Here is a 23,576-nt window from a genome sequence, read left to right as displayed (position 1 = left end):
TCAATATTCTCCTATCTCTTCTTCAGGACTCAGGTTAAGCATCACCAGCGTGCGTCCCCACAATCCACAATCACTTCAGTCATGATTAGATGTCCTCCTCCTCTGCAGAATATAGTCCTTATCTTAAAGTATGGTGGTAAATCACATTTAATAGTGAACTTCTCTTTGGCCAGAATGGAGTTTGGTATATTTCTAGATAGAATCACTTAATAAATAGTTCTCAAATTAACGATGTAATTGTGGATATACAGTACAGATATACTACATATATACACACATACACACACACACACACATATATACACTTTTATTTTTTTACTGCAGTGTATATATATATATATATCCTTCTTCCTGCAATTTTCCCCACCTTCAAAATGTTTACTTCCAATTATTCCTTTACCAGCTTACCATCTACACACTAACCCTAAGTGTACTAACGTCCTTGTCCTTATATCATTCAGTTGTTTCTTGGACCATGTGGAAGTTGCTTCTTCACTACTAACATACTAACAGTTGAAGTTTCTATTTATGAAACAATTATTTACTATGGGTCAAAAGCAAGTCAGTCGCTATAGATCAAATTCAAAACTGGCAACAATGTTGACTGTGGATGTTCTGTGGACGGACAGCCCATAGCAACTATATGAACTGTCTGTGAAATGCTCAATTTCAAGAATTTGAAAAACAGGCTCTAGATACTTACTGAATCTGTCAATGCATTGTAAGCTTAATGAATGCTCTTATGATCATTCATGTATATTATATGCTTAGTAATATGAGGTATTTATTTAACAATTTTTTTTATTTGGCTTTATTGCCAATCCTCCCATTAGATGCTAAGGACACTACAGTGAACACTTGTGTCCCCGCTTCGAGAAACTTAGAAACTCTTCTAGGTGAAACACACATACAAATGAATGTTGTGTATCTTTCATCTTGGCCACAATCTTAGATAAGGTAACATAAACACTTCTTAGGGAAAATAAACTATTTCTGCAAGAACTCACCTTTTTGGCTAGTGACCTAAGCATTTCTACTGGGGAGTCCATGTTTTAAAGTGTAAAGAATGTGGCTTTGAAGTCAGCCTGATAGGCCTTTGTATCTCTTCTGCAACACAGTAACACAAGGTATACACAGACTAGTCACTTAAACCCTCTAAAATGAGGTGCCTAAAAGTTATCCTAAGGATTGTTTTATTTAGTTATTTATTTATTTTGAGATAGAGTCTCACTCTGTCGCCCAGGCTGGAGTGCAGTGGCACCATCTGGCTCACTGCAACCTCCGCCTCCCCGGTTCACACCATTCTCCTGCCTCAGCCTCCTGAGTAGCTGGGACTACAGGCACCCACCGCCTCGTCCAGCTAATTTTTTGTATTTTTAGTAGAGACGGGGTTTCACTGTGTTAGCCAGGATGGTCTCGATCTCCGGACCTCGTGATCTGCCCACCTCAGCCTCCCAAAGTGCCTAAAGATTGTTTTGAGGATAAATGTACGTAGAGGGCATATGATGTACTCAAAAACTTAGTCAATGCAGTTCATATTCTTCATTTCGACAAAAAGGATTCTTTCCATTTAAAATCCCACTAGTAATAAATATAATGATAAAATGGGTAAGCATCATAGATTTTGATCCATGTTACGATGTTAAGAAAAAAGTTCCCAATTTGTATTACGAGGAGTACGTAAACATACCTCTTTGGAATGTGTTTGGTAGAGTCTGTCTACCATTTTTTGGTGTAATGGGATACTGGAGGCATGGAAAAAAAAAAAAAACCCAAATCTGTAAAACTAGCAAATTACCATGAACATAATCATAATAAGCTCTCACTTATAAATTGTGGGTCCTAAACGTTAACATAAACCCTTGATAAACTTTGAAGACTTGCTTTCTCTCTACCATAGTTTAGGCAATATTTGACAGTCACTGACATATAATTTTTTTCCTACCCGAAGCAAAAATGGAAAATTTGTAATATGTACGTATTTTTTTCTATCGTATTGTATGCTTACAGTAAAAGAGAGGAGAATGAGTTACTCTTGACCCTTACTCCAAGTTAGCAAGGTGAGAAGAAATGTAACAGACCCCACTTTATTTATATACTGCTCACACCAAGGCATCCTTGGATATCATAAGAAATCAGCAATTACTTCAAAGCAGGGAATCTATGACCAAAGGCATACGAATTCGCCTAAATACTACCATTCACTAAGGTTCCCATATCTCCCAGGAGGGAAGCAGAGGTTTCTCTCAGAAAATTGGATGTTCTCAGGGACATTTATTTCTGCTCATATCAAAGTTCTGGCCCAGGCAGCAGAGAGATGCCACAGAACTGTGATTCTCTGTGCTGTTGGCAATTGGAAGTAGGGAAAAGCTGTCGACATCTAGACCTTAGTTATTAGCAAGCCTAGCTCTAGAAACCCTGAGCCTAGTTGCAGGCAATCAGCACTGCAGTTCCTATTCTTATTATGAAAGATACACTTAGCTGCAGGTGAGAGGCTAGAGCCTATCTGCCACCCTACAAGGCTCACACGTGCCACCCCTCTACTCCTCTGACTTAACGTCTTTTACTCCCAGCCATTCTCTCTCCTCCAGCCACACTGGACTCCTTGCTGATCCTAGAACATCCCAGGCATGTTCTCAACTCTCAGATTTGGTCATTACTATTCCAATGGAGCCCCCAACAAATGCCAACAGTGTTGCTTGGCTGCTATAATCTGGTTCTTAAAGTCAAGAAAAGTGTGACCAAATTTATCACCTATTTAGAAATATTTTGTGAGGTAGAAAACATTTACTCTGAGCAGTAGCAAAACTGCAACCAACCAGTTTTTAAATTTCACAGTAACACTGCCCCAATCCAAATGTGCATATGATGACCATGATAATGAAAAGCAGAGATGACTTCCCATCTCCGTTTGATGTCAGAGAGGCTTAACAATCAGACAGCTGATGAAATTATAATTAAGTCTAAGGCTTTGAAAACAATCCCCTAAAGTTAACCTAATGGTGCAGTACAATGTGCATGTGGACCACAGGAAGGAATCTCACACACTCACGCACACCAGAACTTCAAGACCGGACTATAACCACCCTGAGGAGTCATCCTTATAACGAAGTCCTTGTCATCAAAGCCTCTGCCACCAGTTCTTGCACAGCGCTGCTGTTTGCTAGGGAATGGCATCATTCAGCCATGAAGGCACCAATGTGGCAATGAAAGCACCAATGTTTAGTAAAAGGTATTAGAAAAGGCATCTGCAGATGATGCAAATGACATATTCTCTCCAGAGAATAATATGGTGATTTAAAAACCCAGGCTCTGGACTCAGAACTTAATTCAAGTACCCACTCAGATGCCACTGGTACTAATTACAAGCCATGTGCCTTTAAACTTCATGTTTAACTAAGTCTTGGATTTTTTTTGTGCATAAAATGGGAATCACACTGTAGAAGTGACTTATTTACATATGGTATAGCAGTTAATACTGAGCACTTACAAGTTCCAATTATGCTGCAAATTTTATGTTACATCCTCACAGAAACCCTGATGTAAGTTCTGTTATTATCCCCATTTTACAGATGAGAAAACAGCCACATAGAAGCTGACTTGTCTGAGTTCACACAGCCAGCAAATAGTGAAGCTGGAATTCAAGCCCAGACTCTTAGCTATTTTGTTGACAATGTTTTAAAATTTTTTTTCTAAAGATTAATAAAGCAAAACATAGAGAATGGTCATCACAGTGACTAATAATAGGTTATTCATAAATATTAGCCAACATTATTATAATTAATTAGCAACAGACATGTGAAAATTATTCCTATATATACAACATAGGAAAATATTAAATCCTAACAAATTATTTGTTCATTCTTTTATGGCTTTTGTTTAAGAACAGTTTATAAGAGGCCAATTCTGTGGTTACAGACAAACTGAAAATGTCATTTAGAAACTCCTTTATTCACAATGTCCCTTAATCTTTGAGAAACTAAATCTTGTGCAGAATGTAAACAATAATAAAGTTATGTTACCATGTTTCTATTGACAACAGAATATTTAACCACAAATATATAAACATAACCTATAAAATACAGCCTCAAACCATCATTTTATACACATTTGCCCCAGTTTAGATATTTCTTGTAAATCAGGTTTCTTAAAAATAATCTAGTTGGATAGTACTATATTTTACAAAATTAAAATTACACCGAGAAAAACAAATCCAGATAATTTACTAGTGTTCTAAGCTTTGTAAAAATGATAAAAACAGCTTAAGATAGATTCTGATAATTTATAAAACTGAACCTATCATCCTAAAATACGTAATACACAGTAAATTTTAAATGCATAAAATTTAGCTGCCTAATTCAAGATTGTATCTGTTACCACCTTGGAAATCTGATATACCAATTCAAAATTACTATTTGAATTACCATCAGAATTCCTGAAACCCTATGTGCAGTGAAGATTCCAACTGCATCTGGTTTTATGTCACCTAAAGACAAATCTATCCGTTTCAAGACAAGTTTAAGCTTCTTCTTGAGTTTGAGTCTAAGTTTACAATAGAGAACACTCAGAATTAGAGCCCTGATTTTTGCTTGCTCACACTTTTTTGGCCTTCCTCACTCCTTACTCCAAGACAACCAAAAATAAACACTCAAACCAGCAATATATGAACTGACCAAACTTAAGCTCCCATGGACTTAAGACAACCAGCGAAAACAAAGATGGAAAGAATCACTGCTTTGCAAACAAGGCCTTAATTACGTACGTAAATAAAAATCCTTTTAGGGCCACAGCCCTGAGTCCTTCAAAAGAACCTTTCCCAACTACTTCTCATGCTTAACACAAATATCAAGACAAAGCCTTTACCACGTAGAGGCTTGCACAGATTCCCAAACATTACAAATCCTCTCCGATTTCATGATCATCTAATAGAAGTATCACCAAGAAGCCTATTTCTTAAAAGCTATGCTTTAACAATAAAATACATGGAATAGAATTTCTATTCCATCTTGACCTCCAATTGCATCTGGTTTTACGTCACCTAAAGACAAATCTATGTGTTTCAAGACAAGTTTTTCAGACTAACTGTCCAAAGGAAGAGGGAAAACAGTTGAAAGACGGGCCATGATTGGTGTTTTCATAAGCATCCATTAGTGTCTTCTAGGTCAAGCTTGACTTGCTTAATAGTAACAAAAATATGCATTAATTCATTTGGAAACATATCACTTCTTACAGTGCTTTCCTCATTGCAAGTCAAGCGTTCATTTATGCCACTATTTTCTATTTTTACCTGTTTATATTTTTATATTGCAAAGATGTATAAACTGGGTGAAACCAATCAACGGTTAACATCAACAGTAACAATTCACAGAGGGGTTGGAAGGATGTATAAAAATGTGAATAGTTGAAAGTTTTGAAATATGAAACATTCAGACAACTATTTTAACTGAAGAACATTTCATGTAGGAAATAAAAAAGCACAGTACTTGAGGCTGTAGCTCAGTGTCTTTCTGTCTTTATCCCTTAGATGAACCATGAAAATAGGCACTAGCCTGTGAGTACAGAACCTACAAACATTGAGTCTTAGGATAATTTGGCAGCAGACTTAAGAAGAAACTTAATATTCTCTGCCTCTCCATTCCATTCCCTTCTTGTTTGTTCTTCAGATGAAGTTATGGTTTTTGATACAGGAGATTTTCTTGTTTTCTTAGCCTCATTATAGGAACAAGTGGTGGCAGGAAATAAAAAATACCTCTGAGTGAAAAAAGACAACCTATATAAATGCAGGCAAAACCAACAACTGTGCAAACTAAATGGAAGTTCTGTCGACCTAATTAATTTCGATTGGGCTGAGATGATTTTCAATTGGGCCGTGGAGAAGTCACTTAAATATAAGTCATGGCATATGTAGCTGAAAATGTTCATTGTAGAGTTAGGGGAGGTGATTGACATTTTAAAGACTCTAAATTGTAATGAATTTCTTGATTTCATTCCTTTAATTCATTGGTAAACACTGCTGTTTTCAAACTAAATAAGATTTCAAAGAAGAAATAGGAAAATCTACAATGACTACACGCCAGAGAAGTTTGTCAGACATTAATGAATTCATTAATTTTAAGCTGAACTCCTCTAGTGGTGACAGAGAGGAATGAAATAGATATATTATGAGACATATAAGTAGCATGATAAACTGATTCACACACTTAATAAAAACCTAGAAGTTTCCAATATTGTTTGTATCTAAATGGACGTGTAACATCGATCATGAAGGAAGTTTGGGTCCATATTTTCAAACTGAGTACTAAAATAAAACAATACCTCAGGAGATTGAGAAACTTCATTTATTCTCATTTATATCGATACCTTCTAACTTCACTTTCTAACCACCACAATGCTTGTAAAGGACATTAATGAAGATTGCCTGAAACAGGGTGAGATGAGTAATTGTGTATTTGCCTGAAATCGAGTCTAAAAAAATTCATTTCCAAGACATAAAACAATTAAGTTTAAGATAAAGAACAAATTTTATGTATTTTCCAGTTTGGTTGAAGAGATCACATAATTACCTAAAATGTTTTAATAGTTTGAACTTATTTTAGTTATGCAAAAGTCTAACAAAATGCAGTATTCCTAAATATGAATGTGATATCAAGCTATAAAAAGTAAATATTCAGAAATATATTATTACTCCACATGTGCTTAGAAAACAAACCACGCATTACTCACACAAAGCCATCCAAGGGGGAACCCTAAACCCACACTCTGTTTCAGTACTGCATGGTTCTTATTTTGTAGGAGACAACTTGCCAATAAAATGTTGAGAAAATGAAAACTTCTTAGTCCTATTCATTTCTTCATATACAAAAAAATTAACTACCAGTATTTCATAATTGCTCTTCCATATATGTACTGGTATATTCTATTGAGCAAAATATTTTAACATACTTAGTCTTCCTTATTTTTAAGTTAATTGGAATGACTGTCTTATCTGGACTTCATAATGATGGAAATGCCTGTTAAAGGTCACCTATGGGCCTTCTGCAGCTCCTGTCAGTGGCTGCCCTCACGCTGACTCTTGCATGAGGCCTGCCGGCGCAGGGACCTGCGGTGATTATATCCACACCCAGGCTGGACTCCGCAGTAGGCATGCTTTACCTGAAGTCAAAGCCCAAAAGGAGAGGAAATACGACTGCCTGCTTTAATTTTATTTGCTCTATAAAATCCACTTACACACTAGAACTACTTTCCTATAAATTACGTTTCTCTCTGATTGCCTATCAAAATGGGAAGAAAAAAGTTTCAGATGAAAAGGCACCTCATTCAGAGATTAATTTTCTGCTACATCAGCAAAGTTTCAATTTTTGATAGTACCCATTTTTCATAAACACTTGAAATGAATGTATTTATGCTAAAAGAAAAATGCAGAATTATTTACATATTAAAAGAATCACTGTTGGAATAAAAAAGCATCTCATATCAGAAACAACTGATTTTATATTTTTCCTATTATTAAAAATTACACAACACTGTAAGTTTCAAAAGCCTTCACTAATACATATTGGAATATCACACCAAAAACCACAATAATTTTATAGCATTTAGCTTTATTTTTTTAAAAAATTGTGTAATGAAAGATCACCATGGTGACTGGGAAATGATGGTTAAGAGTTTTGTATATGGATGGAATTCTAACATGGATAATTTATTGAACTTCTAGTGAAAGGTATGCTCTGAGTCATCAAGGTCCTGAGGCTTAGTAATGAATAAATAAGCAAAATAGTATCTATGAAGAAATAATTCTTCAATAGACTAGAGTAGAAATAAATATAATGCAATATGTAACATATCTTTCCATATGTTGAAGTTCTAAAAATATGCATAGTACCTAAATGACTGTTTAACAGGTAGCAACAATACATATAACCTTATATGTTTAATCTTAAGTATACGTGGATCAAAGTAGGTATTTCTACTTATATAAAATTTATGTAAATATTCATATGTATTAATTACACAGAAATAATTGTAATTGTTCTACATTTAAAGTATACTAATCTTTAAGTAAATAAATTGTGTGTATATCACTTGATATGTATATTTCATAAACAATACTTTTTTTTACTTATTTATATTTTCATAGCCAAAGCCTTAAGAACACTAGGCATACAAATTATTTCATTGATATTTAGAAACAATCCAGTCCAATGTTTACATTTAAATAAATTCAGCTATATTTAACAACAAAAGGGAAAATAAAGGAAATAATTCAAAGTTCTCACTGGTCACCCAGTAAAACAACACAAATTGATATTGCAGTGTGGACATGATCGATAAGAAGATAAAACACACTCAAAGGTTAAAAATGTTATGCACACAAATATGTATAACATACATGTGTATGTATGTATATGCATTTGGCGAAACAAAACCAATCTATGCAATGTTACAATAACTGGAAACATGAAGCTCATAACAATGAATACTGATTCGTAAGTCACATTATTACCTAAAGGGGAAATATAAGAGTAGTTTTATGATGTTGACAACGGAAATCATAACCACCTAATAACGAAGCATATACTGACGAAGAAACAAGGTGCAAAGTAAACAGTGAGAAGGCAGACACTCACCTTCGGTGCCATTGCGAGTCATGGAATTACTATTTATATGAGAGTTATCGAGTTTGGGGCCACTGGGGGATTCACTACTACCACTCAGACGGCTATGCGGGCTGGTTAGATCCTGCATTTCCATAGACCTAAAGACAAGAAGCCTTCCGTTTGACAGATGTACCAAATTCATAACACCACCATTTAACGTGCTAATGACTTGACACCTTCTTTGAAACACACTCGCACGAAAGTCCCATTGTATCTATTTCTTAGACTCAAAATAATTCATCTCACATTTTGACTTCAGGTATCCCTTCATCATATGTACTATCAAAAGATGTCACTTGCTTTACCTATACAGCCAGTCACATGAAGCTTTTAAAATTTCATTTTTCTCTTACACAGTTCATCAAGTCACAAGGTCTAACCTGAGACAATGACATCTATTATAATTTTCAAAGAAACAATACAGTCATCGTTGTCTTTTTATATTAAAAAGGACCAAAGGCATTACTTTTCTAAAAGAAGAGGCAACTATGTAAAGAAGTAAAATGGAAATAGATCACTCTTCTGTGGAATCTGTTTCATCTAATAAATTAGCACTAGGTACTCCCTTATAATTTACCACCCAATTGTAATTTAATGGGTCTCCAAACCAAATAAAACACTTGAAACCTATAGTCTAGTGACAGAGAATGAGATAGTCCTGATGCATGTGTTTACTCTGGCAAACTACTTAATTGTTCCTCTGTTTCCCTTGAAACAAATGCAGCATTAAAACATTATGATGTCGGCTCACTTGTTTGCTTTGTGGATTACATACAGCGTGCCCAATTGAAAAAGGATAAGGCCAACATACAGTGGGTCCCTGCAAGCATTAGCACTCGGAATACCTCAGCTGTCACTTACTCTGGGAAATAACAACAATTCTACTTTAGTGCTATAATTTTGCAATTTTGCCATATAAAACCAGTTAAATGCCCTCTGAAAGTTCTTAGACTCTGCAGTTACTTATTCTATAAAAGGTACAAAAGCCACTACTCATGTTCACAATTTCAGAACTATACATTTTTATTTAATACCCTATTAGTGAAGAGAGAATTTATTTAAAGTCACTAAAAACACACTTGGATACCATTATTCTCTTACAGCCAATTTCTTAAAAGTTTAGGGCCCATTTACTTTATTTTAAACTTTGTATGTTTTTCTAAGAAGAAAGATGGGAGGAGGTTTAATGTTTACATATATTAAGTTAATACTATTTGCTCCTCACCCTATCAGGTCAATAAAAGCTACAGTCATTTTAGTTTAGAGGTCGCACTTACATTGACTATGGGTATCAGTTCTTAAAACAGCTTAGCATGAACCATTTTACTTCTAAAGTGAGCTTTGACTTCCCCAAATATTCTGAATTCAAACTAGAAATGGTCTAAAATCCAATTTTTCTCTCCTGATTCTCATTACACATTCACAGTTTTCCTAACACTGGAAACTATAGCCCATAATTATTTTCAAACCGAGGTTCCTATTCCCTTTCTACATACTTAAAATGTTTTACAAGCACACACACACAAGCTGTTAAGTAATTTCCAACAGAGGCTGTTGCTATTAATAGAAATAATTAAGAAACACTAGACAAAAATAGATATGGGTCACAGAAAGGTAATCTCCAAAAATGTCAAATATCAACAATATCCTTACCTGCAACTGGAGGAAACAGCAACATCTGAACTGGCTTGAGATGTCTGCACCTGTGATCAGGGGTAAAAAAAATTAGAAGCTGTTGTTACTCTGCTTCAGTGTCAGCTCTTAATTATACAGAGCACATGGCTGAGAACGACAATGCTCTCTTTTAACCAAAAGAGAAAAAGGAGGATACTGCAGCAGTGAAAGGCATATTGTCTTTAAGTTGAGGTCTCAACTGTTGTTTCCTCCTGCAGGTCTATCCTCCTCCTCCCCTTGTCAGGGGGGGAAGGCAGCCAAATGACGTGATAGTGATTCATCACTGGCCTATGACAGCTGCAAACGGGATTACCCCTCCCCCAATCAACATGCAAAGCAGCCTTGCCCAGGCAGCTTGGAAAAGGTGCTTGGAAAAAAAATAGCGATTGACAAAATGAGCGTGTTTAACAGCAATAGTTCAAGCAGTAATCCTCCAGCATCCTCAGAAGATCTTTCATCTTCTGTTATCACCAGCTGAAATAGAGCTCCCGCCCACCCCTTTGACTCCTGACAGTTTCTTATCCTTATCATAATGGTTTTCTCCTACATTTACTATTTGTCATTTAACATTCACTAAAACAGCTTCTGGGCAACTTTCAGACAATGCTGGACTAACTATATATGGCAAAGGCAAGTTTTCATACCTAAAGTCACTCCATTGAACAATGGGCTCATTCACCCTCGCCAATTTAAAATTCAGTGGGTTCTTATTCAGTTCTGCCCGGTAAACTAGAAAATGTAGTTAGCTTTTTCGGTGGATTTTCCATCTTTTAAACCGAGGAAGAAAATGGAAAGTTTAATAATCAATTCACCATCCTAGTCAGCCTACATTTCAGTCTCTCTTGTTTCTAGATGAATCTGTACTTCAGGACTTCACTGAACAACTTAACTAATGTGCAGGCTTTGACAGTCACTGCCATTCTTCTAGAAGCAGCTCAAACTGCCAGCAGGTGATAAAGCTCAGGTGAGGCCAGGCTGCTGGCTTGTAAGCTCAGGCTAACGCCTCAGTAGGAGAGCATTCTGCAAAACGTTTAAAATGGCTCAGAATTCCAAATCTTTGATGTGCATTTTCATTCAACCTGAACTGACATCAATTAGGGTTACAGAACAAAGATGAGAACTAAAGCATCTCAAATGGCATTACAGTTATCCAACCAAACGTCTTCTGTTAAGTCCTGTTATTTTTAAATTATGATTTATGAAATAAGAAATACTACCTTTCTAGCAAGAATAAAGCATCATTAAAGTCTAACTGTCTTGGTATAATGTTACATAAAATTTCTAGGTATGTTTCTACAATACGTGCAGGATGAAAAACAATTTTTAAAAGACGCTTAAGATAAAAATTAAATTTCAATGCCTACAGATGTGTCATTCCGTGATAACAGGCTTCTGCAATTTTTGTTAAAATTAACGTTCTCACACAAGTGTAAGTGGTTTCCTTTAGAAACTCCAGCAATATACCTCAAGGATAAATTTCCTTTTTCTTTTTTTTTCTCCACTTTTATACACCTGGAATAAATTATAGGTGAGAACTAACTTAGTTTTAAGAACTCTCCTGGCTTAATTATGTGAAAGAGTATTTAAAGCATTCTTTCTGTTAAATGTTAAAATACATTTCCATTTTAACATTAGCTGGAAAGCACAATGTTGGAAATATAATTTTAGTTTCAGTATACACTTTGAAAGTTGGTTAAATTTATATTTGTGCTTTAACCAATCATATTTAAATTTCAAAGTCAAATTGTTAATAAAGAAAAAATGAACTTCAAAACAAGAATTAGTCTACCACATTTCAGTGAAAAAATGCGTTTTCACGACAACACATTTCTTTAATGCTGGCTAAACTAGACTCTACTGTATTTTCATACTCTACAACTTTTGAAAGTCCATATGCATGATCTACATTTCATTAACTATACTTCAGATATATTCTTTTGTGTCTCAGGGATTATTTAAACCATGTGTTGTGTGTTACTGTATTTAAAAATGACTCTTTAATCAAAATAACTTTAAAACAACTAATCCTCACTTAGGCTGGTCAGCTGAATCCACATCGTGGTCCAGGAAAAATAAATCTACTCTCAAGAATGCGAATGCAGACAACAATTAGACACAGATGTGAGCAAAATTAGTTACAGTTTACAAAATGCTACACTTCACATGCTTTTAGTTTTTTATGTGTAGTACAAGATTACAGCGCAGAAGGAAACATAGTCTTATAATGACTTATCTAAAAAGAACACCTATTTCTGATTGCTGTTGATTTCCTCTCATGTTTGATAATATCTCTGGAAGTTTGTCTTGTAAAGGTCTAAAACCATAATGTGTGTTGAAAATAATTAATTAGGGATATTTCCATTCAAAAGAGAAAAATATTATTTTATTGTTTCTAGAAAAGTGATGTGAGGCATTCAGTAAGTCCACATTTTCTGTTTTACACCCATAAACTTAGTATGTTTCTTGTCTTCTCCTAATCTGGTATTTTTAACTTAAATACTTCTATGAGTGCAAAAATATTTCCCATAACATAGCAAATAGTCATCTTATATTACAATCAAGTCATTTCGCTTTAATGCTTCTTAAAACTCATTGTATAGAATACGTATAGTAGCATATTGACAGAGTTGTGAAAATACAAATAGCAACAAGCAGAACTTCTTAAAATTCAAATTCAAGAATCCTAAACTAGTAACTTTGACTTCTGATTAGTTAATGAGGTCTTTTAAGTTTGCCTTTTTTCTAATTAAATTTATAATTCTTCACAGATGTAACTTTTGTTGATATTCAATTTGTCTCTCTCATTTTGTTAAACCTCACATAGTACTTCGCCAATCCATTGAATAGCCACATTAAATCTGTTAATACCATGCTCTTCAACCCCAGAAATTATTTCCAGAAGGCAAACTTGCTTTGAGAGATCATCAAACAAGACTTAAGGTACACATTTTATCACATTTTCCCTACCACAGAGCTCAGGATGCAGAGCAAAAATCATGACTTTTGCACTGTTTATTATACTTTGCTAAATTACAAATCAAAAGCATCTGACAGAAGATCATGCATGAAGCCAAAAAGTTAATAATGTTCTGTGAAAAGTAAACTGTAAATGGAAAGGGATTCTAAATCTCAGCAGCACAGGGCAAATAAAATGTAGGTGCTTGTCTGAATTATGGGTTTTCCACAGGCTTTTTTTGCTTGCTAGAAGCAATTTTTATAAAATGACTATAATTTAAAACTTTTTTTCAAACCGAAAAGAAATTTTCAAAGTGAAAGTACTGAGCTTATCTAAATAAATAGAGCTGGCAGGCAAGCTAGTTTTGTCCAACCACAGATCAACCTGAGTACTCCCAAATTTGAAAGACAATAGCAATTTTCTCATCAGAATGTATTTTATATAAAAAAATTTTCCTTAGCCATAAATTTGTGTTTTAGGGTATATTCTTGCTAAAATTTCTCCTCAGTCAATATCTCCAAGTATGGCATCACTGTTGTAATGAAAACTTAAATTTTAAAAATGAAAACCTAAACCCAAAATTGAAATGAAGTTCTAGGGAGACGTAGATGTTTTTTAAATGTTAACACTATATTTCCTTCTTTATCAAAGACTCCATAAAATAAATGCTTTAATACTACTGTTGATTATTTTCATGTAGTATACTACATTACTTTTTGCAATGCGTCGTTTAAAGAAAATGACAAAATAGAGTCCGCGTGAAAACAAAAATAAGTATTTAAACCACATGGATGCTACCAATAGCTTTAAAGGATTGTTTTCCATATCAATTATTTAAAATGTTGAAATACTTTTGATATTTGATTAAACAAGTGGTTTTATTCTTGCTGCAAGTGTTTTTCTTCTTTACAATGTATTCTTATACGATTTTCACAAATGGAAATTTTCTTTTGAGAAAATCATTTCTCATGTCTGTGAAACTCACACAGCAGTGGACTTCCATTTGGCCCTCTGAAACTGAACAGTGGCTCAATTAGGCTTCTATGTCTGTCACCGCAAAGAATGTTCAAAGATTGAAAATCCATGGCTGCTTGCTCACTTACTGAACACTTTGGGCCTTGGGAGAACTCAAGCATGGAGAAAGTCAAATATCAAATATTTGATAATGCAAAAGCATGACTGTACATGTGTGCATGTCCTCAGACCCCAGACTGTGGGGGGAAAGACTCATGCAAGCATAAAATAAAACCTACTTTGAAAGACACATTATAAAAACAATCCCGAACCTATAAAAAACTACATTATGTGCTTACTATCGACTTTTTGTACCCCTTGCCATTTTAAGAAATAAAACATAAAAACGTTTGCCTAAATTCAATGACAGCTCTGAATTTATTGAATTCTTGGCAAATCCTATGCTTAAGTGTTCAAAAACTCCGCCAATAAATATAAACCCATGAGTCATTAACAATTCATATACTGATTTTGAATGGCAAATATTTTAAATGATAATTCAAAAGTTTACAGATCTTGTTTTTAACGTCAAGGTCCAGTCAAGCCTTACAAAATGTCAATAAGAGAAAAACATATTAATTGGGTAAATGTTTGTTATATCACCTTTTGAAGAAAAGTTTAATATAACGTTTGGGAAATTTATTTATTAAAGCAAAAATATTTTCTTCCTTAAAAAGTGCTATCAATTTAATGTTGTTATCTGTTGTCCTTTCAAATGTTAAATGCTTCATTTTTTTCATATCAAAGTGTGTACAAGTTACTTATGTATTGCAATGAACATATATGCACCACTTTATTCAATACCACACAAATATATTTGAGATTTGTGCAGCAATTCAGAAAAGAGATATGAAGTCATCTCCCTACAAGAATATGGTCCTGCATGACATTTATCTAGAGCATAACAAAAGTAATTGTTAACAATTAATTTGTAATTATCTCTTAATGATCCTAATCGCTCATAATTTGGAAATTCTAGGATGAAACCCTGTGGCTCATAAAGTACTAGGTACAAAGTGTCATAATTTTCCCCATGCCATAATGTTTTTCTTTGAAAACAAATCAAAACAATAATAAAAGCGCTCCTGTTAGCTTGGGCTTTGCCCACAGGACAGCTGTTGTCAGTCACTACAATTTTTCAAACAGTCAGCTTGTACTTACAGCGCTTACATCTGCTGCATCCACCAGTTTAATGTGTTCCTTCGAGTTTTCTGGGTTAGCAAACCTCCATTCCTCACATAGTTTTGCTCCTGGATGGGGACGCGCGAGGGCTCTCAGGCGCTCTGGTGCAGCCGCGGCGCTTCGGGGAGCGGAGCGCCTCTGCGGGGGAAAGCTCGGCGCAGGGGGCAGGCGCCTGGCCGCTGCCGCAGGCTCGGGCTGCCGAGCGACTGAGCGAAAACGCGTTCCCCAGGAAGAAACCCGCCACAGTGGACGGCAACAGGAAGGCTTAAAGTCGGAAGTGGCACTGGAGAGTTTCTACCTCGCCCCAAACTCGGAGCCATCAGCTCCCACCGTTCTGTTTGGTAACAGCTTTGCGCCCAGCGCTCCTTCCCCACCAAACAGCAGCCGCAGATAGCATCTGAGAACCCTAGACAAAGAAACAGCAGAATCTCATCCCTCGATTTGTTTGCGCAGCCTTGTAGGTCTGCCCATGGAGCCTCGGGGCTTTTTTTTTTTTTTTTTTTGGTTTTTGCAACGCAAACCACAGCTATTCTCTTGTCCTAACCTTATTGGCTTAAATGCAACAATTGAAAGGAGCACTGCTCTGTCTGACTCAACCTTGCTGTTTAAAAAAAAAAAAATTATGTAAATGAACGCGCCCCACGCTATCTGAATAAACAGCTGTGTGAGAATAACTTCTCTGAGACACGGTCAACACACACGCGTCCTCTTGCAACAGTAGTTATCAATTAAGATCTTTGGGGAGTAGTCACACGTTATCTTTTACACTTTTCCTAAACTTTTTTCAGGCCCTGAAACTTAGGGAATCCACTACTTTTCATAATTTATTTCCTAACTAACGTACCTACTACTGAAACAGGTCTGGGGGAAATCAAAAACTAGAATGGCCATTTCCCTTTAAGTAGAAAATGAAAAAGCAAAGGTGCAAGCTTTTATCAGTTTAACAATGAAAGCCTGAAGGATGAATCCGAAATGATTTCTAGAATGGCAAATCTCCCGTGAACAATTCCTTGGCTATGAACCAGATACTGTTTCAGTGTTAATATTTTTAAACGATTTTTGGAAAAGATTCATGTTATCTAGAACTCTTTCTTTACAGCTTATTCTTTAAAAAAAAAAAATTCTTACTGACCTCAGAATCTATGCATGACAGTGTATAACACTCACCTAAAGAGCTGAGCTTCAGTTATGTTTTATGCAGATACATGACTTCGGTGATAAGACTTAACCATTATGTTGATTTCAAATATTCAAAGAAGGCATCGTTTATGTGACTAATGATTGTATCTTAATTTGCCAGCCCTGTGCCAACATTCAAATACAAATGTTTATTTTGATACTAGCCACTCGTTGTAACCAATTTTGTGCTCTAAAATAAAATCTTTATGCCCACTGGATTTTTCTTAAAACTGTTTTGTCATCACCCATAGAATACTATTCTACTGGTTAGGTCTTTTATTTAAAGAAAAAAAAAAGCATCCTCATTTTTTAGGCACTTGATAGATGTGAAAAAAATTTTTAAAAATCACAATAACTTTTTGCATGACTTTATAATACATTTCCAGATCATCAACTAATAAAACACATAGACGCAATCATAACTTTATATTGCTGATACGTAAATGAAAGCACCATTCCGATGCAAACAAGAAATAAAAAGCTGCTAATGACCAAAATTTAATACAGACTTCCCCCCAACCACTGAAAGTATGCCAGTCTGAATTCCTCAGAAAAGAACACTTTGTCAAACATAAGCGACGGCTTAAACTGCAAACTCACCTAGGATTTCATTTTGTATAGTACCAGCAAGGAATCATGGGCTAGTCATCTACCATATTTGGGAAGCCAGGTCAAAAAAACAGTTGATTGCTATTGGATCTGTTCATATGTGCAGCAGAAATAGAATTATGTTACCATCTACTGCACTTTCTCAGACCAGAAGTATCAGTTATTCAATATACTAAAGTATATATGCAGAAAATAAAATACAGCTTGTAATGGAGATTTCTAGCATTGTCAGATAAAATGTAATGTTGTGGTAATTCAATCTGATATCAAACAGTAAATACTTTTGCAACCACATTTATTTCTAAGCTCTATAAAATCTAAAATTTGAGGTGTTAGAGAATTAAACAATGCTTGAAATTTTACAATTAGCTACTGTATTCATGCTTCCAATTGTTTAACAATTATTGTAGACATAAGAGAGTCAGAAATTATTTTTCTAATCCATGAAAGATTATATTGACAAATCCAGAATATACGAACGATATAAAATCAAAACAGTGGGAATATTATGTAAAGTATGTCACATTTATATACAAGTTACTTGCCTACATTATAGTTAAATGTATCATATTACATATTTTTATGCTGAAATTTAATTTTTATTTATATAACCAAATGAAATATTAAATAAATTATGCATATAATTATGAAGAAAATTAGTAAAAGCATGATGAATGTAATGTGACCACTAATTGATATGATATAGCTCATGCTTCACAATTATGTAACAAAGAGCTTGGTCACTGACTAAAAGTAATATCCATGTGCATATTTACTACTTTTAAAGAGTTTCATTTTCCTGAAGCAAAATTAGATGGATTAAAAACAATCACGTTTACCCATAAATTGTGTATGGTTACTACTTTTGAATATCCAATATGTAATCATTACTATTGCATACAATTTAAACCAAAAGTAAGTTATCCTATGATAAACAGCCACATTTAAGCTATTAATAACACCCAGTTCATAGTGTATTGATAGCCTCATTTCTAAATCTTCACCAACTAGAACTGTATTATGTAACTTAACCATATACTTTAAGGACTAAATTGTTCCCTAAATACAGTCATACATATTACTACAAAATTGAGGAAAATTTGTTGAACATTGCTACTAGGAAAAGGTAATAGAAGAAAGCATTGCTATTTCATATTTGCCATGTAAATCTCAATACATAAATGTATGGAAAGGAGTTTTAAAATTTTCCAATATGCTTTTTCCTCAATAAAAAAATACATAATTTTATCTGGAAAGGGAAAATACTTGAAATATTCAACTATAATGAAATGTTTGAAAACCGTCAAGGAGACAGTACCTTTCATATGCTGTTATCGCCAAACAGGTTTTATGTGACAGAGCCAGCTGTTGCCTAGATACCTGCCTGGTTATATGAAGGAAGTCTTCAATTTTGGTAGAAGAGTTTAGCGTTTTAGGTGAAGGGCATGATCAAAAAAATAAGCAAATGTCATATATATATATACACACACACACACACACACACACACACCATTTACATTACATTTGTAATATTTAATACTTATTACAAATGTCATGTATATATATATGTGAGAGAGAGAGACAAGGACAGATACAAGGAACTCATTACAACAATCTAAAAGGTAACTTGGGCTTTTCTAAAACTTCACGAGTTAACAGTTGATTAATCAAATTAAGTATAACAAATAAACACGAGAAAACAAAGGATAAAATACAGGTGTCCCTTTTCCTTTTAATTCCAATAATGAAAATAAAATTATTTTACAGTTGTGAAGTTGTCAATAAATGATGCACTTTGAAGTTATTTTTCTTCTATTTGTGTTTACTTTGAAATAACTTTAGAAGTCAGCATGCATGCTATTACCTGGTCCAAAAGTTTACTAATCTCTTTGTTTCTATGCTTCTTATGAGATGATCATTTGTCAAAAATAACAGTATAGTAAGTTGCAAAATATAATCAGCACTTAAAGACTAATGCATTTTCTTAAAAAAGCAAAATCCTAGTCATTATTTCTTCCACATGATTCAAATCAATATGTGGAAGTATTCAACATTTTGTAATTCAAACTGTTCAGAGTAGAATGGCAAATACAGTATTCCAAAATACTATACTTCCAGTCTTCCTGGTTTCATATAAATTTATTTTTCTTGTGGTCCATGCCATGGCACTACCTCCCTGGCTTCTTTATGGAGCCTTTGGAACCGTGTCTGGACGGCTGACACTATGATCCTTGCTGGCATTCGGAGTGGTCACTTCTATGACCTGCTCTTTCCCCGCCAGCACGAGACCTACAATGAGGGTCCTGCTCCCAGGAGCCTTCTGCTGAAATGCAACCAAGTAAAACATCCTCTATTTATTTTAAGAATGATATTAAATCTGCCAAACTGAATGTCTACCAATATTTTGTGAAATGTTTTCCATTCAAACTCCAACATGATTAGCTTTTAACAGTAAAGCTAAGGAGGTAATTAACTATTAGCTGTACCATGGAAAATTATTTTAATATATATTACAGTCTTTACACCAACGCAATATGAAAATATAACCTATTTCCTGACTTCCTAAAGAGCACGTTGATTATTATGTATTAATAATAATACTTATTTATGTAGGGTGTGAAACTTGTTATCCTGTGTAGTAATGACTGCCTATCAGATATTTTTTTAAAAAATTATTATTCTTAATAGAAACTTTGAGCAGCACTACTTAAAACTAATAGTGATAGCAAGGGCAGTGGCAGATTTTTAAGAAAAGGGGATGAGATAATATAGGTACTTAAAAAAGTGATAAAACAGGTTTCCTATTTTAAAATCAACTGATTTTCCAAAATGGCAAACCGTTACTTCTTCTTCCTTCTGCCAAAAAATATATAAATAATTGGTCCTGGAAGCATATGTTTAATCTCAGTGATAAGTTATTTTGCTTTCTCACACTGTAAAATGGGTTTCTGTTGACATGAAGCAACCTAGAAAACCCAGGTTGTTTCTTCGTCAAGATTTTTTCCTCTAAGCCATGGGCAAAACCAATCTTGTCAGCACCTCCCAAAACATGTAAGAGGATCTGGAAATTTGCTTTGTGTTTTTCAGGTTTCATGACAGCTGAGTTCACAGTTTTTAAATTCTTCGGAAACAATGAATAGCTCATGGAGGAAAGAAGGGAATTAGCATTTATGAAGTGCTTACTAAATGCCAGGCACTGTGCTAGGCATTTTATATTTTTATGAATCCTGATTTTTTTAAATATAAGTGATTTTTCCCTATTTGTTCTGGAACCTGCCTCATTTTTCTAGCACCATCAAAGTCACTTCTAAACAGTAGATGGAGCAATGGGACATTAATGTCTCCTCATTGTATCCTCATTTTGAAGCAAGGTGATAGCCCATAAAGTTAATAAAAATCCAGAAAAGTGTGTGATATTTGAAATGATACATATTGATATATACCAAAATAATATATCCGATATGGAAGAGAAAATATCACTATATAGTAGCTGGTTATTTCTGAACACATATTGCAAGTTACTTTGTGGATGCAAAAATAAAAGTACATTAAATGGTCAATAGAGAAAAAATCCTTGAACTTGAATTGGTCAAATCAGGAGATGTGGGTTTTTTCTCCTTACATATTCAAAAAGGTTAATTATTTCCTAGAGATTATAAATATTCCCAACTTATTCTTTATGTTAAAAAGGAAAAGCAGAGTCTGAGTTTACAATAAGCAATTACATGCATGTCTTGTTTCATAGTTATATCAATTTCTTACATTTTACCTTTCTTAATTTCAGTTACCCAGTATGATATGCTTTGGTTTTAATAGTTATTATATCATAAACACTTGATTTATTCACTGAGGAAATAATTATATTAAAAGTGCACTTCACATTTCCCGATGCATTTGGATGTATGGTTTAAGTATTCAGAATCAAGAAGCTCTATTATTATTACAAAGGAATTGCCAGGGACTGGGGAGAGGGAACCCCCAAACCTAATAACCTACAGAATTTTTTTCTTTCTTCAAGCAGTATTAATTTTTCTTCCTCCAGTCTCCCAAATCGGACAAAAAAAAAAAAAAAAAAAAAAAAGAGTAACCTCTAAAGCTGTTTTAGAAAGAAGGTCAGAATTCAAAGGATCAGTAACTTAACCCACAGTGCACTGCAATCGCATTGCCATTGGAAACACAACCAGAAGCACCATTATTCTAGAAGTTTTTATTAAGCAATGTCAATAGGTATACAACCTGGAGGTTTCTCTCTACTGTAAGGTTTATCTAGATTCATGCCTGCAAGCGACCAAACTGCCTTGGGTGCTTGGATTTTCCTTTAGCATACTATGGTGTGAGGGAAAAAAGTAGACTTTATGTCACATATTAAGGAAAACAATAGCCTCAGTGTGTTCAAATACTTAAAACAGAATTCCTTTCTGCAACCCAAATGTAAGTACGATTAAACATTTTGTGGTCTTTAGATACTCCTAATTAAGAGGAATGCTTGTTTTAGATGGTTTAATATTTGGGGTATTATACTGAATATTGAAATGTGTGATTCATGTTCTTTCAAAAGATATAAACCTGGAAAGTATCCTCTGCCTCTTTCAGGGATTCTGTTTTAATAGTATCAATGATCTGGTTTACCTGAAATACAGAGTAAAGCAAAGCCAAAGGTCTGGGATTTTTGAGTTAGTATGTTTTAAATGTGGAAGATTCTTAAAAACAACACCCTGGTTGATAGAGAGTTACAGGCTGGTGGCTTGTTTTTTTAATCAATACAAGGAGAAACAAATAGTTTACCAAGAGGTCAGAGCACCCGTAGAGGAGCCCTCTGCTGCACGATTATCATTGACAACCCCTGCTGAAAGATCCGCAAAGCCCCCATTAGCTTTGGCCTCTCGGGATTGCTGTTCACTTTCCTTCCTGTCTTTCCCTGAGAGGAGGACCTTCCTTGCTTGTAGAGAGCGGATGCAGGGGAGTGGGTAAGGAGAAGGTGAAGGAGGGACAGGACAAAAACAGAAGTGAAAAAGAAGAACGAATTTGTGATTCAGAACAATGATCCAAAAACCTGCCTAAGAATCCCAGCCTTTTTAAAAGAATGACAGCCTATGACTTAGAAATTCTAAAGGAAAAAGACAATGATTTTAGATATGCAGACTTTACGCGTTTTAAATTTGCGGTATTGTCACAGTATACCTCTTTTGGGAGAAATTGTACTTGATAAACCTAAAAATGGACACAAATATGGATGACCTAACTCACCACAAATAAATGTATTCATGATTAATTATTGAAGACTATCAAACAGGAGGGAACACACCTTTAAGCTCTGTATTTAGAATTTTCCAAAATTATGCCTATTATCAACCCACGAATGACTTATACGTGAAAAGGAAAAAAAAATTAGACATTTCACATTAAGATCTTCTTAAGGCCGGGTGTGGTGGCTCACCCCTGTAATCCCAGCACTTTGGGAGGTCAAGGCGGGTGGATCACAAGGTCAGGAGTTCGAGACCAGCCTGACCAACAATGAGAAACCCCCGTCTCTACTAAATACACACACACAAAATTAGCCGGACGTGGTGGCAGGTGCCTGTAATCCCAGCTACTCAGGAGGCTGAGGCAGGAGAATTGCTTCAACCTGGGAGGCGGAGGTTGCAGTGAGCCCAGATCACATCACTGCTCTCCAGCCTGGGCAACAAGTGAGACTCCGTCTCAAAAAAAAAAAAAAAAAAAACAAAAAAAAACTTCTTAAAGCAGTATATGGCAACACTGATTTCCGCTTCCATTTTTGTATATTCTTGGATTTCATGTCTATCATTATTCAAGGTTGAAATGCTATTCTTTTAAGTGTGTATAATTATTAACATCTCTCTATAGGCAAGAGTACTACTCACCAGATTAAAACAAATGCACCAGAGATTCAAACGAATTCTAATTCTGGTTTCAACACGTGCTTTCTCTATGTCTTCCGTTGTCACAGTACTTATTCTCTCAATTTATAATTTATAACTAGCTAGCTATAAAATGGATGCAGTGGTACACACCTTACCAAATTGGTATGTGGATGAAAATGTTTACTGCTATGGTAAAGCTCCCATGGAGAAAAAAATAGCAACAGAAAAGTTAATTTCAAATCAATTTAATTAAATGAACGTGGAATGGGTGCTCAAACAGGGCATAGTTTCCAGGGTTTAGCACATAGGAGGTGCTTGGTGAATGTTATTAAATTAATTAATACATGCACACAAGGCTACTTGAGGGAACATGGCCCTGATTTGTGAAAGAAAAATGATTTCCTTGAATTTTCATTTTCTTTT

The 23,576-nt window shown here is 34.8% G+C and overlaps 1 protein-coding gene across 1 annotated transcript in view; it reads right to left on the bottom strand.

The window, feature by feature from the left end:
• The window catches only part of EYA1 (EYA transcriptional coactivator and phosphatase 1), a 335,724-nt gene that overhangs the window by 149,764 nt on the left and 162,384 nt on the right, over positions 1 to 23,576 (bottom strand). Inside the window, exons 2-3 of the mRNA XM_030795255.1 lie at positions 10,311 to 10,360; positions 8,628 to 8,755 (exon numbers count right to left, since the gene is read on the bottom strand). Of these exons, the coding sequence (XP_030651115.1) occupies positions 8,628 to 8,755; positions 10,311 to 10,360 (178 nt within the window). The remainder of the gene's footprint in view (positions 1 to 8,627; positions 8,756 to 10,310; positions 10,361 to 23,576) is intronic.

This window comes from Nomascus leucogenys, chromosome 16 (genome assembly GCF_006542625.1).
Source record: "Nomascus leucogenys isolate Asia chromosome 16, Asia_NLE_v1, whole genome shotgun sequence".
NCBI classification, from domain to species: Eukaryota; Metazoa; Chordata; class Mammalia; order Primates; family Hylobatidae; genus Nomascus; species Nomascus leucogenys.
Note: the sequence above shows the minus strand (reverse complement) of the source record. Positions and strands in the feature narration are given on the sequence as shown.